Source organism: Sander lucioperca, chromosome 20 (assembly GCF_008315115.2).
Source record: "Sander lucioperca isolate FBNREF2018 chromosome 20, SLUC_FBN_1.2, whole genome shotgun sequence".
NCBI lineage: Eukaryota > Metazoa > Chordata > Actinopteri > Perciformes > Percidae > Sander > Sander lucioperca.
Window position 1 is genome coordinate 2,478,108 of NC_050192.1, and position 15,648 is coordinate 2,493,755.

Here is a 15,648-nt window from a genome sequence, read left to right on the forward strand (position 1 = left end):
AGAAACTGGAAATGATCCAATCAGTTCTGTCAATCAACTAAGTGATTAATGGTCCAATCATTTCAACTGGACTTGTAGGCCGTAATATTGTTGGGTAGTTTAAAGTAAAAAGTACAGTATTTCTCTCTGAGATGTAGCGGAGTAGAAGTAGAAAGTGGCATGAAAAGAAAAGACTACAAGTAGCTCAAATTTGTACTTAAGTACCGTACTTAAGTTCTTAGTGTACTAGTATTTAGTTACATTCCACCACTGCATGTATCCACATGAATCCTAATTAGTAGTACATAATACATAATGATCGGCGTCCCTTGTCGGTCATGTTGATCATTTGTATTCATGAACAGCCGTATTGTGCGTCGCTTTAAATTTTGCCGCAAGGAATTTAGAGACGGCATTATCTCCTAGTCCAGGACTTACTTGAACAATGGCGGAAGCTTTAATAGGAAATAGAATTTAATACTGAGGAATGTTCTAGAAAATGAAAGATTTTTGGTCAAACATGTCTTAGAAACCATGTTGGCCGAGATGATGCTCTCTACACTATGTATGTAAGCTAAAACACAAAATGTGACTAATCTGTGACAGATACCTGTAAAAAATATTAGAATATTATTTGTAGGAATGTGTTCAAAGTGAAAGTGAAAAGATTATAATGTGTATAAAGTGAAAAGATTTTGTTGTCTTTTTAAATTGTGGTAAGCAAGAGAAATGTGTTTTTATGCTTATCTAAAATAAAATGTCAGAACTCTGATTTTTACATTTCTTTACTGGTATTTTTATGCTTCAAATATAGCATTGAAATCTTGAAACAGAATAAATGTGTCCTGTTACTACAAAGGATATATTATTAGTTATTATAAGGACCAACTGTAAAAGGTAATAAATAGGCCTAAATAAAGTAATATTCCCAGTTCCTGGACATTGTTGGACCAAGAAATAAACTCGAGATTACTGGTGTATTATCAAACTAATTACATTCCCATCAGCCCCAGCTGTTGTTTACGTTTAACACGAATTGAGCAATGTAAGCATGCTAACACACTAAACTAAGACATAAAACATGTTAAACATTATACCTGCCAGCATGTTAGCATTAGCATTGTTGCTGTGAGCATGTTGACATTCACATTTAGCTTTTTGCCCTGCTGTAGTATAGCCTCACAGGATGCTACCATGGCTGTAGACAGTGAATCAAATGACTATGGTTATTTATAGTCTATTTATTAAAGTTGTCTGCAACAATGTCAAAATATAACAACATGATGAGATAATCACCAAAAGCATCTATTTAAAAAGACTTTAAAGACTAAATATTGTACATAATGTACAGGAAAGAAATATTGGGATTTTGAGCCAGTTTGTGAAGAAAGAATTATTTAACCTATTCCCTTATTTTAATAATTTGTAAAAACGAATCCAATCAGGAAATCTTGGTGTGAAATGTTTGCATGCTATAATTATTGATCAGCTGAACCTTTCCAACATGGCCGCCAGAGGGCATGGCAGCCCTAGAAGTCCTCTCTAAAGGATCTGATGAGCTGATTGGAAAGGAAATGGCCTGGGTTAATAGTAGTTGCTTGTAAAGAGCAGCTCCTCTGTTCTCAATATGTTAAATCTGAAGCAATGTCACTACACAATTTGGACTCATCTGTCAGTTTGCAGGTTAAACAGGCTCTCATAAATGGGTTTTTGTTCCCAGTTGTTTCAATACTAATTTGCATTTTTCCTAAAGAAATTGTGCTTTTCAGACATTCCCGTCATAACACCTTGAAGCCAGATTGTCCCCTTAAATTTGATTCAAATTTGGCTACCTTCAAAGTTATACAATAGTTTGTATGGAGAGCATGGGAAAGGGGGAGGGGAGTGTTTTCACAGTCACATGCTTTACAGTAAAAAGAAACTGGAACTCAGAAAACTGAAAAAGTAACAGAAAGCACTGCTGCAGTCCGGACAAGTCTCTCTCTCTCTCTCTCTCTCTCTCTCTCTCTCAACAAACAACTTCAGGTGGACAGTACAACAGAGCCTCTGAGTACAACAAGTGAGTACAGCTGATCATTGTATTTGTGAAAAAGTATTTTTGATTAATCATTCTTACCTTACTACATTTATATTTTCCTCCTTTTGAGACTGCCTGATATAACCCCTGGCATATTCTATGTACTGGTCATGTGTTGGACTTTGGTTTCATGATGATTGTATACGATAGGCTAGCCTTTGGCTAGGTAAGGTTAGACTCGTGTGTAGATCTCTCATCCCCCTCAATGAACAAGAAGCCACTGCACTGCTGAAATGGCAAATCCTGCAGCAGAAACAATCCTAAATGTTAAAAGATCTTAATAGAAACTGGAGGTCTTCTTAAGTAACTACACTTAACGAGCCCCTATTATACTCCTTTTCAGCATCATATGTGCACTCTTAGGGTCTACTAGAATATGTTTACTTGCTTCAATGTTCAAAAAAATCATATGTTTCTCATACTGCCCACTGCTGCAGCTACTCTGCCAGAAACGCTCTGTCTGAGCTCTTTGCCCGCCTTCCTGAAAACCCCAGTCTGCTCTGATTGGTCAGCTGGCCCACTCTGTTGTGATTGGTCAACCAAATTGAAACAAGTCATTGGGCGGGATGTGCTTGCTCAGGCAGCACCAATGGGCAGCACGTATGAAAAACTGGGCTGGCTTCACTGACATCACTGATTCAAACAGGAATGTGGGCAAAGTGTGTTTAGGCACCATCGTTTCAACTTTATACATCTATTACATACACTAAAAACTTAAAAACACACTAACAGATGGGGTAAATCCAAAAATAGCATGATTGGGTTTTTTAGGAAATACACCTTAAAATCATTGCAAAAGGCTTGCTTGATCTACATATTAAAATGAAGTTAACTTTACTTCCAAGTTATTTCCTACTTTCAATTTTTTTTTCTTAGACATGGCAACAGCCAGCAGTCTCCTCTCTGAAGATCGGTTTCTGTGCTTCATCTGTCTGGATGTGTTCACTGATCCAGTCACCATACCATGTGGACACAACTTCTGCAAGAATTGCATCACAGAACACTTGAACGTTAATGTCCAGAGACAGTGTCCCATGTGTAAAGAACTTTTTGACAGAAGACCTGAACTTCGGATCAACACTTTTATATCTGAGATGGCTGCTCAGTTCAGGCAGTCAGTTCAAAAGAAGACCTGCAGCAGTTCAGAGGAGCAACATGCCAACACAGGAGAAGTTCTCTGTGACGTCTGCACTGGAACCAAAGTGAAGGCCTTGAAATCCTGTCTGGTGTGCCTGGTCTCCTACTGTGAGGCTCATCTGGAGCTTCACCAGAAAGTCACAGTTATGACGAGACATAAGCTGACTGATCCTGTGGAGAACCTGGAAAGCAGAATGTGTAAGAGGCATGATAGACCTCTGGAGCTGTTCTGTAAGACTGACCAGATGTGTGTGTGTCAGTTCTGCACCGAGTCAAGTCACAAGCTTCATCTTATTGTTCCTCTGTTAGAAGAATATAAAGGAAAGAAAGCTGAGCTGGGAAAGACAGAGGCCGAAGTTCAGCAGATGATCCAGGAGAGACAACTGAAGATTCAGGAGCTCAAACGGTCAGTGAAGCTCAGCAAGGAAGATGCCGACAAAGAGACAGCAGCCAGTTTACAGGTCTTCACTTCTCTGATAAAGTCTGTTGAGAGAAGTCTGGCTGAGCTCATTGACGTAATTACAGAGAAGCACCAAACAACAGAGAAACAGACTGAAGGCTTCATCAAAGAGCTGGAAGAGGAAATCTCTGAGTTGAAGAAGAGAAGCTCAGAGCTGGAGCAGCTCTCACGTACTAAAGACCACCTACAACTCCTCCAAAGCTTCCCGTCCTTGAACCCTGCTCCGCCCACCAAAGACTGGACAGAGGTCAGAGTTCACTCATCATATGAGGGGACTATGAGGAGAGCTTTGGCTCAGCTGGAGGAGACACTCGGTAAAGAGATGAAGAAGCTGTGTGGTGTTGTTGAGCTGAAGAGGGTTCAGCAGTTTGCAGTGGATGTGACTTTTGATCCTGAAACAGCCAATCTATATCTTATCCTGTCTGATGATGGGAAGCAAGTCAGGCTTGGTGATAAAAAACAGAATCTTCTAGACAACCCAAAGAGACTATCTTGTAATTCTGTCTTAGGAAAGCAATTTTTTTCTTTAGGAAGATTTTACTATGAAGTTCAAGTCAAAGGGAAGACTGCCTGGGCTTTAGGAGTGGCCAGAGAGACAATCAACAGGAAGAGCATCTTATCATTGTGCCCTATGAATGGCTTCTGGACTGTGTGCTTGAGTATTGGAGATCAGTACAACGCTCTCACTGTCCCTTCAACCCCTCTCACTCTGAAGTCTCGGCCTCAGAAGGTGGGGGTGTTTGTGGATTATGAGGAGGGTCTGGTCTCCTTTTATGACGTAGATGCTGCAGCTCTCATCTACTCCTTCAGTGGCTGTAACTTCACTGAGAAACTCTACCCATATTTTAATTCCTGTCATAATGATGCTGGTAAAAACTCAACTCCCCTAATCATTTGTTCTGTCAATCACAGTGATTAGACTAACCATAGCAGGAATAATTGGCATGTAAATGATGAAATTATTTAATGATGTAAATGATTTTTGTGTTTTTTTTATTTGGTTTCTCATTACTGCAGAAATTTAACAATTTGCCCATTTTTGTAAGTGTTGTTTCAATGGGTTTTCCAACCTGTAAAAAAAGAAGTCTCAAGTAAATATTGCATTCCTTTAAACTGTACATTTATAAACCGGAAAACTCTTCAAGTGCATTACAGAATCCCTAAAGAGTTTGTTGTCTTCCGAGGGTTAATGCACTGTTGGTTCTGCTCCACTTGGAGGCGCCACAGAAATGGTCAAGATTCTGAGTGGAGCCTGTGGGGTCTCAATGGTACAGTCTCAGAGAGTGTCTGAGTGGAGCCTGTGGGGTCTCAATGGTACAGTCTCAGAGAGTGTCTGAGTGGAGCCTGTGGGGTCTCAATGGTACAGTCTCAGAGAGTGTCTGAGTGGAGCCTGTGGGGTCTCAATGGTACAGTCTCAGAGAGTTTGGGAGTCCATCACTTCACCTTCCAAAGAGTTTTAAATTATGTTTTTACTAAATTTAGAACAATAAATTGTAGACAACATTTTTCCCTATTCCAAATTGGAAACTCTACATTACATTTTAGGTAACTTAGTCTGTTTGGGGGCACAACTAAATCTACAGTATGGAATTACCCATGGGCCAAAATTCCAATATATTATATAACACTATATACTATAATAATATATCAATACTGAGTTTGGTTTTGTTAATTAATTCCATTATTTTACCATTGTGTTTGATTTGTATTATATTTTCTATAATGTGGGGTATTTTTGTCATGTTTCCTTTCCATAATGATAATCTAATTTTAGCCCACATTGGATTGTATAATATCTAACCGATTTCTAATATTGGGGGGTTCGTGTTCATATGTGATTTGTGTTTTTTTTTTTTTATATATAGTTCCACAATTTGCTGGTTGATTTATGTATGTTATATAATTTGGGAGTTATGAGCATTTCATTCTAAAAATAAAAATGTTTAACTTAATTTTCATGTCACTGAATGACATTTACTTTTAAGAGCAAAAGTGTTTTTAACTGCTATATAAATAAAGACCATCATTACTGTTATTTGTCCTGTTTTGGGTGATGTAACATTTTTCAGTAACTATTGTAGTTTTTGTAATGAAATCAGTATATTTATGTCAATTATCAACTACACTGTGAGTCTATAAAATCAGAGTCCCATTCATCACCAGTGGAGATATTTGAGGAATATTCTCTTGCTGACTTGTTCCTAATTGTGTGAGAGAGCAGTTGTTCCTGGCATATAGATCTTTTGTAGTTGAGTACACCTTGTTTGAAATTCAATTAAGGGGAAATACCTTTAGCCTGTACAGTCAGCCTTCTACTCTCTGTCAGTTTAACAAAATGATTGGTCATTGACGTGACGTATTTGAGTTCTGAGAACAAATTCAGAGTTCTGAGATTTTTTTTTAAATCAGAATTTTGAAATTCTGACTTTATTCTCAGAATTCTGACTTTAAACTCAAATTAATGTTTCACACGTGGCCCTTATCGTCTTCCGTAGTTTATGGCCTTATATCTCAGCCTATGGATTTAGTTTAATGTTTCGCTTTCTTGCCTGAGAAGACAACAATTAATTTACTGAAATGTAATGTCTTATCAAAGATGCTAAATGCTCTGTATGCAACGATATGACTGACATGTGCACAGAGCTACAAATACTAATACGTACATAATATGTACATTTATGGAAAATACTGTGGTACTCCTCATCATTTGACCTAAGATAGTATTGCTTATTAGTTGTGGGAGTGGATGGTTTGTCTTATTATGTTTACTGTTTGAGGAATGATGTTGTTTAAGTGCTGCGTCATAGTCAAACAGGTTTGAACATCCATCAACTGCAGCAATCTAGGGTTAAGGTCACCGGTACTTAGTGCTCTGTGTGTGTGTGTGTGTGTGTGTGTGTGTGTGTATATAACAAAGTATCACTACTCTTGATCCCTCTTGGAATCTGATGAAGGTTTTCGTCGGGAGCTGGCATCGCATGCATCATAGGTGGCGACACGTACCATTTTACATCATCGGGATGTCAGAGTTCAAGTTCAGGTTGTTGTGGAGTTGTTGGATGCTTACACACCACTTTTGGCAGAATGCCAGAGCCTGAAAGTTATGTAACTTATGTAGTATCCAAACGGAAATGAATTGGGCACCAAGTCAAACCTCTGCACTGGACTGTCAAAAGATTCCAGATTACTAAAAAGGGCATTTAGTGACATTTTGACTCTGTCACAGCACAAAATCTGCTGATAGGACGGATCAATACCACTGACTCCATGTTTACTTCAGCAGCTCCTGACATTTCAATCTTTGAGGCAAAAACCTGCCTCCACACCTGTGCTTCGGTCGAGGCAAACTTTAGTGCAAGTCAAATGAGGCTCAGTTGGTCCTAATGCGTGCCAAGACAATATTTACACACCAACAGCTGGTGGAACCGTTATGCTGATTATATGAATGGAAAGTTCCCATCAAGGCAGCTTTATATGGGGAATGGAACCACCATAAGTGGAATCACAAATCCCGCTATACTCAAAGTTCCTTTAGTCTTATCTTTTTACATTGTGATTCAAATGCTCGATTGTGTTTTAAGCCCCCAACGTCTCCTTCCAGGCAGCGCTGCGACTGTTGACTTCAAGACACCTAACCCTAACTCTAACCATAATCATAACCATTGCCTAATCCTAGTGCCCCAGCAGCGCCGCCTGGAAGGAGACGTTGGTTCAAACAGTCATTTATTTAATCATCTCGGTGAGCAGCCTTTTTCCTAATTTAGCATTTTCCATGTAAGAAATGTGGGATATGCCGGTATTATTCGGGTATAAGAAGCATTCTTTGGACGTGTACACAGCGCATTCGGAATCTGTGTCTCAATCTGGGTTTCTACTGCAGTTTGTGACAGTTTACAGCCTCTTGGGTCTTTACGAATTACAGTCAGCTCTGTGTTTTGCCATGATTGTCGTCCACAAATCACTCAGCCAACATTTTGCAAGGCTGCGGTGGAGATGCATGAACCAAAAGTAAAGAAGGAGACACACAGCTACTTTTAAACATGATGAAAGACTTGGATATCAACAGGTTTTTGGATTTGCCTAAACATCACAATGCCAAACTTTTCAAGAATGAATAAATAAAAGAGAGAGAATGTGTTTGCACGGCCGAACAAGTCCCCCCACCAGTGGAAAAACTTTGAAAAATCCTATTTTGCACGGCTGCATGTAAACAGGAATATTACAAACAGCTTAGTCGGAATAATTGTCTTTTTCGGAATAAGGGCCAAAACCAGACTAAAATGTACCTAGTCAGTGAGATTGAGATCATTGCATATATTTATTGCTTGGGTATGAGCCTACATTTGAGTAATACTTCAGATTCTGGTTAGGATTTTCGGTTTTTATGATTTTACTTCCTATATAACTCTTTGAGTGTTCTTACTGTATGTTGTTTGTTTTGGGATTCTTATGTGTATGTGATATGGCTGCTGTAACTCTGCAATTTCCCTTTGGGATAAAGAAAGGCATCTGTCTGTGTAATTAGTTATTACAGTGGACGTTGCTCTGAGATGATCAGCACAAATGGCCTGTGTTCTATATATTGCAGCCACGTGATTTCTTGTTTGGAATGAGCTGGCTATATGAGCAGGTTGACTTCATTATTTGGCATTCATTCATTCATTATTTACCCGTCATCGACGATGGGTGTGGTCAGAAGTGTGCCGTGCTGCACCTTTAACCACACCTAACGGTGATATCATGTTGTATTGAATCCGCACAGTAGACTGTGGTGATTAATGCTGCACCTTTTTGCTTTGAGTGCTGCAGGTCTGCGGTTAAAAGAAAAATGGACAGAAAAATGAAATGGAAAGAGAGAAAAACGGGGGGAAGTTTGTATTATGAGGCAACTTAATAATAAGGGAACCAAATGTCTTATAATATTTCACAAGTTACCATAGAGACATAGCAAAGAATCCAGTCATCCAGGCAAATGATGTGTTGAACTAGTTTGGGAAAAAAGGATGTGGCCAGTGAGGAGACGATGTGTGAGACTGCACGTATGCTGCTCACAGCTGGCAGACAGGGCAGGTGTGTGTGTGTGTGTGTGTGTGTGTGTGTGTGTGTGTGTGTGTGTGTTCTTATTTAACTATATTCGTGGGGTCCAAAAACCGGGAGTCCAGTATACTTGTGGGGTCCCGACAGCTTTGTGGGGCCAAAATGCTGGACCCCACAAGTTTAAAGGGCTGTTTGAGGGTTAAGACTTGGTTTTAGGATTAGGGTTAGATTTAGGTTATGGTTAGGGTGAGGGTAAGGGTTAAGGTTAGGGTAAGGGGCTAGGGAATGCATTATGTCAATGACGGGTCCCCACAAAGATAGTGAGACGCACTGTGTGTGTGTGTGTGTGTGTGTGTGTGTGTGTGTGTGTGTGTGTGTGTGTGTGTGTGGAGCATGGCGTAGAGTTCGTTAATTGTTGTGTTATGGAGAGTGCAGAATGTGGGATGTCTCTGCCTACCTGACCAAAATGTATTCTTCCTCTGTGCCATAGAGCAGCATTGTTGTCCAAAATTCATCAGTGAGTCACACTGTTGCACTGACATGTTCCTTGATCACCGTGAACACACACACACCGTCCTGCTGATACAAATACTCACCAATTCAATTCAATTCAATTCAATTTTATTTATAGTATCAAATCATAACAAGAGTTATCTCGAGACACTTTACAGATAGAGTAGGTCTAGACCAAACTCTGTACTTTACGAAGCCCCAACTATTACAGTGGTTGCCTCAAGAGCAAGCATTAGCAGTAGCTATTGCGACAGTGGCAAGGAAAAACTCCCTTTTTTTTTGTTAGGAAGAAACCTCGGACAGACCCAGACTCTTGGTAGGCGGTGTCTGACGGCACCAGTTGGGGGAGTGGTGAATGGTGGCAATAATAGTCATAATAAAGATAGTGAAGCAGTGATCACAATGGTAGTCATAGTAGTTCATGTCATAGTAGGGCACAGCAGGGCGTTACGGGGTGTAGTGTGGCACAGCAGCCTGGGTGGACGCGGTTGGACGCGGCAGGACGCAGTCGGACACTGCGGGGAAACGCAGAGCGTAGCAGGGTGTAGTAAGTCCATAGCGTCAGCTGCACCCAGGACCCCGGTGTAGGTGCCACCCAATTCCAAGGCGATGTTCTGGGTGAAGAAGAAGCAAAGGGACTCCGGGGAGAAAACTCCCCAGAGATAGGTTAGTAACAGGCATTTCTGGGACTAAGATGCACACAAAAGGAGACAAGTGAAAAGAGAGAAGAGGGAGCGGCTCATTGTGTCCTTGGAAGGAGCTTCCCACAGCAGTCTAGAGTTATAATAGTATAACTAAGAGAGGCAGGCTAAAGAGAGGGGCCCTGGACCGGGCTCGTACTCTCCCCTGCCGGAACGGGCTTGTACTTCCTGCCTCCCTCTACTCTACTCTACTATGCTGCAACTCCTCACTCCCTAACTATAAGTTTTATCAAAGATGATGGTTTTCAGTTTATTCTTAAATGTGGCGACGGTGTCAGCCCCCCGAACCCAAGTTGGGAGCTGGTTCCACAGGAGAGGAGCCTGGTAGCTGAAGGCTCTGGCTCCCATTCTACTTTTAGAGACTCTAGGAACCACAAGTAGCTCTGAGTTCTGGGAGCGTAGTGCTCTAGTGGGACAATAAGGTACTAAAAGCTCTTCTATGTATGATGGTGCTTGACCATTTAGTGCTTTGTAGGTCAGGAGAAGGATTTTAAATTCAATCCTGGATTTTACAGGAAGCCAATGCAGAGAAGCTAATACAGGAGAAATGTGATCTCTTTTGTTAGTTCTTGTCAGAACACGTGCTGCAGCATTCTGGATCAGCTGGAGGGTCTTGAGGGACTTATTTGAGCAGCCTGATAGTAAAGAATTACAGTAGTCCAGCCGGGAAGTTACGAATGCATGGACTAGTTTTTCAGCATCGTCGTCTGCGTAACAGTGAAAGTTAATTGAGTGTTTCCTAATAATATTGCCTAGAGGAAGCATATATAAAGAGAATAGAATTGGTCCAAGCACTGAGCCTTGAGGAACGCCATGGCTAACTTTAGCGTATTTGGATGGTTTATCGTTAATATTAACAAATTGGGATCGCTCAGAAAAATAGGACTTAAACCAGCTTAGTGCGATTCCTTTAATGCCAACTAAATGTTCCAGTCTCTGTAAGAGGATGGTATGGTCAATAGTGTCGAATGCAGCACTAAGATCTAATAAGACAAGTACGGAGACAAGTCCTTTGTCAGCAGCAGTTAGAAGGTCGTTAGTGATTTTCACCAGTGCCGTCTCTGTGCTATGATGCATTCTAAATCCTGACTGAAAGTCTTCAAATAGACTATTTCTATGCAGAAAGTCACACAATTGATTAGCGACTACCTTCTCAAGGATTTTGGAGAGAAACGGGAGGTTAGATATAGGTCTATAGTTGGCTAAGACCTCAGGGTCGAGGGTGGGTTTTTTCAGAATAGGTTTTATCACAGCTACTTTAAAAGACTGCGGTACGTGACCCGTTAATAAGGACATATTGATCGTATCTAGTAATGTGGTGTTGACCACAGGTAGTGCTTCTTTAAGTAGCTTCGTTGGAATGGGGTCTAAGAGACAGGTAGTTGGCTCCACAGCTGAAAATAATCCTCAGCAATCATCTTAATGGGTTCAAAAGAGAAGTTCCCTCCTTCTGGACTGCTCTACTTAACGCTAGGTGCCCCCCCCTTTCTGTTTCATCTCCTCTTTTCCTGTATCTCTTTTAATTTGTCTAACTTTTTCACTTTTATCTTTTGATGTTGTGTGCCCTTACTGGTGTGTGTTTGTCAGTGTGCATGGATCTGTGTTGTGTGTCCCCGTTTGTTTCGGACCTGAAGTAGGGTGGTTTGTGAGTGGGTGGGGGAATTGAAGGGAAGTGACACACTGTTTTCTGTGAAAATTTAAAATTTAAATAAAAACAGTTCCAAGGCACTCTTCCTTATTTAGATTGCTATTTTTTTTTTAAATTGTTAGTACGTCTATAATAGAGCTGTGTAACAACCCACACACCCATAAAGGCTTTTTAAAACAAGAGTGTCTTGCACCTTCCTTATTAGTTTGAATTTATGAGCACTCTAGATCTTTTTTCTTCTTATCATCTTCATTGGATATGTTGTCAAAAACTAACATATACAGTAAGATCTGGTCGTACCAGAAAGTGTTACACTGAAACATTTGATTCTAGAAGCTTGGTAACATTTTGCCAATACTAGCAGGGTGAGTTTGTGAAAAGGCTGGTGAGCTAACTGCTAATTGCTAGCCAGCTGATCTTCGTTCAGTGAAAGAATAAGTGGAAGATGCCACACAGCTAATAAGCTACGATAGCTTCCTCCCCCATCCCCCCTGTAAATGACGCCTATGGGCGAAACTGACAGCAGCCAAACTCATCTTCCTCCTGTGTATATTGTGATAACCATGGACTGTTCAAAGTCACTGAGAAATGACAACAGGAATCCTTGTGTGTTGCTGTGTGTGTGTACTTCTTGCTTGCATTGTCAACATGCAGCGTTTTCCAATCTGGCGTTTTCTGTAGGTGTGTTTGAGGCTTTGCGTGGATACGTTCTGTGTGATTGCCCTGTGGTTTCTCAAGGATATCTTTTCAAATTCCTGGCCTGGTTTCCCTGTTAAGGGTACGGACCGGTAATACATTCCAGTGACTCACTGCTACTGTATATTCCTGCCTCAGCAAAAAAAACACCCTGTATCTACAGAACGTGATTCCTAAAAGCGGAGTCAGAAAAAGCAAAAATGCTCCTGATAGTTGATCAAATAAAATCACATTGGGGAGTACTCATTTGCCTACCCTGTTCACATTTTGTTTAGCCTGGATGCCAGCCAAACTAAAGGTAGTTACACACCAACCAGCCGGCCGACTGTCGAACTGATCAGTCGGGTCCCCGAGGTCCAAAAAATGCCTCAGAACACACTGAAGAGACGCCGACTTGAGCATACGCTCTGCGCGTGCGCGAAACGTAATACGTCTCCATAGCAGCAGGCGGCGTTGCTCTGTATTGTTTCCATTAACAGTCTGATTGTTTCCCAGAAAATGAAAACCGGCAGCTGATTGGACGAACGCGTCACGTGGTTCTTTTTTCTCCAGAAATTCACAGCCAGACTGTCATGGCGGCTTGTTCAGAATACGATCTCATATTGTACTAAAATAGTTCACCAAACGTGTTTCTGAAAACATTTTAAGAGAGAAATAGGCCGTGCACTTGCTGATTGTTGTCTTCATTTCAGATCAACAAAGGTCAGTTTAAAAGATTTTCGTCAGATTTTGAGAGGTTCATCCGCTCGCCATTTCCGGGTGAGTCCCGACTGCCCTGTCCCCGACTGAACATGTCGGGTCAGCCAAAATAAAGGCTGACCCAAGCTCAGATTGTGCCAGTGTGAAAGCTTTCTTAGTCGCAGGCTAGCAGCTGCAAGTGCAGTGTGAAAATCCTGAATTTCTCACCTTCTGTAGTCTTGAAAGGTGGCTCTGAATAGATTGCAGCTTGCCTCCTTTTGCAGATTACAACAGCTGTGGCCAGCATGGATTTATACTGTAGCAGTTATACTGGATTCCAAAGCAACTAAAAGTCAAGACAAAGAAGTGTCAGTGTGCATGGAAATATTTCTGTTGATCTGTATGTTCAGATTGTTCCAAACCAATAATCACTTACAGTAAATAGCTATTAGCTACTAGGTGGTGATAGTCCAACCCAGGGGGTGATGTATTTAGCTATGTCATGTGTAGAAACTAAGTGTTTGGAACATACTGAACGGATCAACAGCGGTTGAAGAATGTTAAGTGGATTGTTCCTTCAATTTCAGATAAAGATCAGATCTGTGATCACTGATTTGTGAGAGTCATGTGAAAATATCAATTCCATTTTTAGACTAGAGATCGATTGGGTATGTATGTGTCACTCAGTTGTGTGAGGTCCTGTTTTACCAGCAAAAAAAGTGTTCCACAGGATGATTCTGCAATCATTTATTTAAAATTAAACAGGTTATTTCTGTACAGCATTAAAAGTACTAAAAGCAAAACTCTCCTCCAGCTGGTCACACCTGTGATTCTTTGTCTTTTGTCCTCCTTCTTCCTGTGCACCTGTTTCACATCCATCTTTAACAAGCACATCATACTATCCTGTGGCCCATCCTGAGCTGTGGAGGGGGGGGGGTGGTCCAGCCAATCACAGCTGCTTCTCATCACCTTGATTCCCAGTCCAACAAACAATTAAAAATCCACAAAACCATGCAAATGATGCAAGACCCAGGCGGACCCAGGGCATGCTGGGAAACGCCTGCCTTTCGGCTGATCTAACAGCTGATTGGTTCAGAATCGACTCAACATGATGACGTTTTATATCAACTTTTTATTGTGTTTTAATTGGAGGGTTTTTAACTGCTAATTGTCTGATTTAAAGGCTCATTCTGTACGAACACATGTTGTGTGGCTGATCGTGACATTTAGAAGTCAGAGAGACTAAATCTGTTCAGATTAATGATCATCTACAGTCTGTTGTTTATTAACATCAGCAAGAGATCGCATGTAGAGCATTTAGACAGCTACTCTGTCATAATAAAAACAACTGGAGACTGTGTACGAGCTGATATATGGGTCTGATAACATTTTAATAAATCGGAATCTGACCTAACAGGGTGTGAGTGTTTCTGTGGTTTCCTGTTCAGACTGAAGGCTGCTGGAAACAGCTGGAAACTGGAGTTGACCAGCTTTTTGTCATCGCCCCCCGGCTGCTGCCGCCTGCTCTCGTCCACTTTACAGGCGAGGCGCAGCTCATCTGAAACGAGCCTAATAACTGTTAAAACATGCCACACATCTATCAATAAAACCAAATGCAAAGTACACACACTGCTTAAACTCAAACTGGGCAATTAACCAAAAAATGCAAAGATGGGATACAAATGAAAAGCTGCCTAGAGTCACATTCGGACATATGTTTTTAGCTTAGACTGAAGGGAAGGGAAACTACTTCCTTGGCTTTTTCCACACTTTGTCCTCTTCCACACTTCCTCAGTAGTCAAAGTATGTGCCTGGACGTAGTGAGTCAGTTAGTTACATAAAGGTTGGCCCTGAGTCGTGTCGTGTGCTGGAATGTAAATGTTATGACAGTGGAAGGGGGTCATGGTGGCTCCAGAGGCCTCTGCGGACAGGTGTGTGAGGTGAGGACGATGTCTGTCTTCTGTCTGTTTACCAGACTCACATGAATGGACAGTGTCTAGTGTCTATACCAGTAATCTGGTATAGACTAGGGCAGGGGTCTTCAACGTTTTTTTAAGCCAAGGACCCTTTTAAGCTGTAGTGCGTAACTTTTTGATATTAATGAACATCCGTTACATTCCAGCCATTGCCAAATGAGTTGCTACAAAGCTAATTAAGACTATCAGCTCCACACAACTCTCTCTGGATTTCTCAGTATGACTATGTTCAGAAGATTGTGGCCTCCGGCGACTTTCGAGCTTCTGAAGAGTCCGTGTTTTTTTAATCCTCTGTGTCCTCCTTGGCTACTAGCAACTGCGTAGAGGAGGAGGGGGGTGGTGCGTGATCACGGAAGGCTTGTATCATGTGGACGCGCCGACAGTTTTGTTATTACTTAGAATTCCTCATGGGGGAGACAGAAACTACGCACTATAGCTTTAACTGAAAGAGAGACAGAGCAGGGACCCCATACTACTTATATTGTATAAAATGAAGTTGCATATTAAACTGGGCCTACAATAACGTGTAGGGCACCTAAAGCGTTTATACATACCTTTTTAGTCCATAGAATACTAAGCTATTAAAATAATAATTGTTGGCATGATTTTATAAATCATGTTTTAATGTTAAACATACATGTGGCACAGGGAATCCTTAGGATGAACTGTGTCTGTGGATGGCGTTAGTGACTACCTTACCTATAGGCCAGTTAGCTTATCAATAATGTTTTTTTTTACTGATAGGC

General features: G+C 41.1%; 1 protein-coding gene across 2 annotated transcripts; it reads left to right on the forward strand.

Moving 5' to 3' along the window:
• Positions 1-1,882: 1,882 nt before the first annotated feature.
• Positions 1,883-5,481, forward strand: LOC116054575 (E3 ubiquitin-protein ligase TRIM21-like). 2 transcript variants are annotated; one of them, XM_031306186.2, is made up of 2 exons: positions 1,883-2,042; positions 2,933-5,481. In XM_031306186.2, exon 2 carries the CDS (start codon positions 2,935-2,937, stop codon positions 4,570-4,572), a length of 1,638 nt encoding a protein of 545 aa, XP_031162046.1. In that variant the 5' UTR covers positions 1,883-2,042; positions 2,933-2,934; the 3' UTR covers positions 4,573-5,481. The 2 variants fall into 2 exon arrangements, with proteins under 2 accessions (XP_031162046.1, XP_031162045.1); XM_031306185.2 differs by having other exon boundaries at positions 1,883-2,038.
• The last annotated feature ends 10,167 nt before the right edge of the window (positions 5,482-15,648 follow it).

Excerpts from the sequence above, each read along its gene's own strand:
- LOC116054575 (XM_031306186.2), top strand. The coding sequence starts at position 2,935 with ATGGCAACAGCCAGCAGTCTCCTCTCTGAAGATCGGTTTCTGTGCTTC.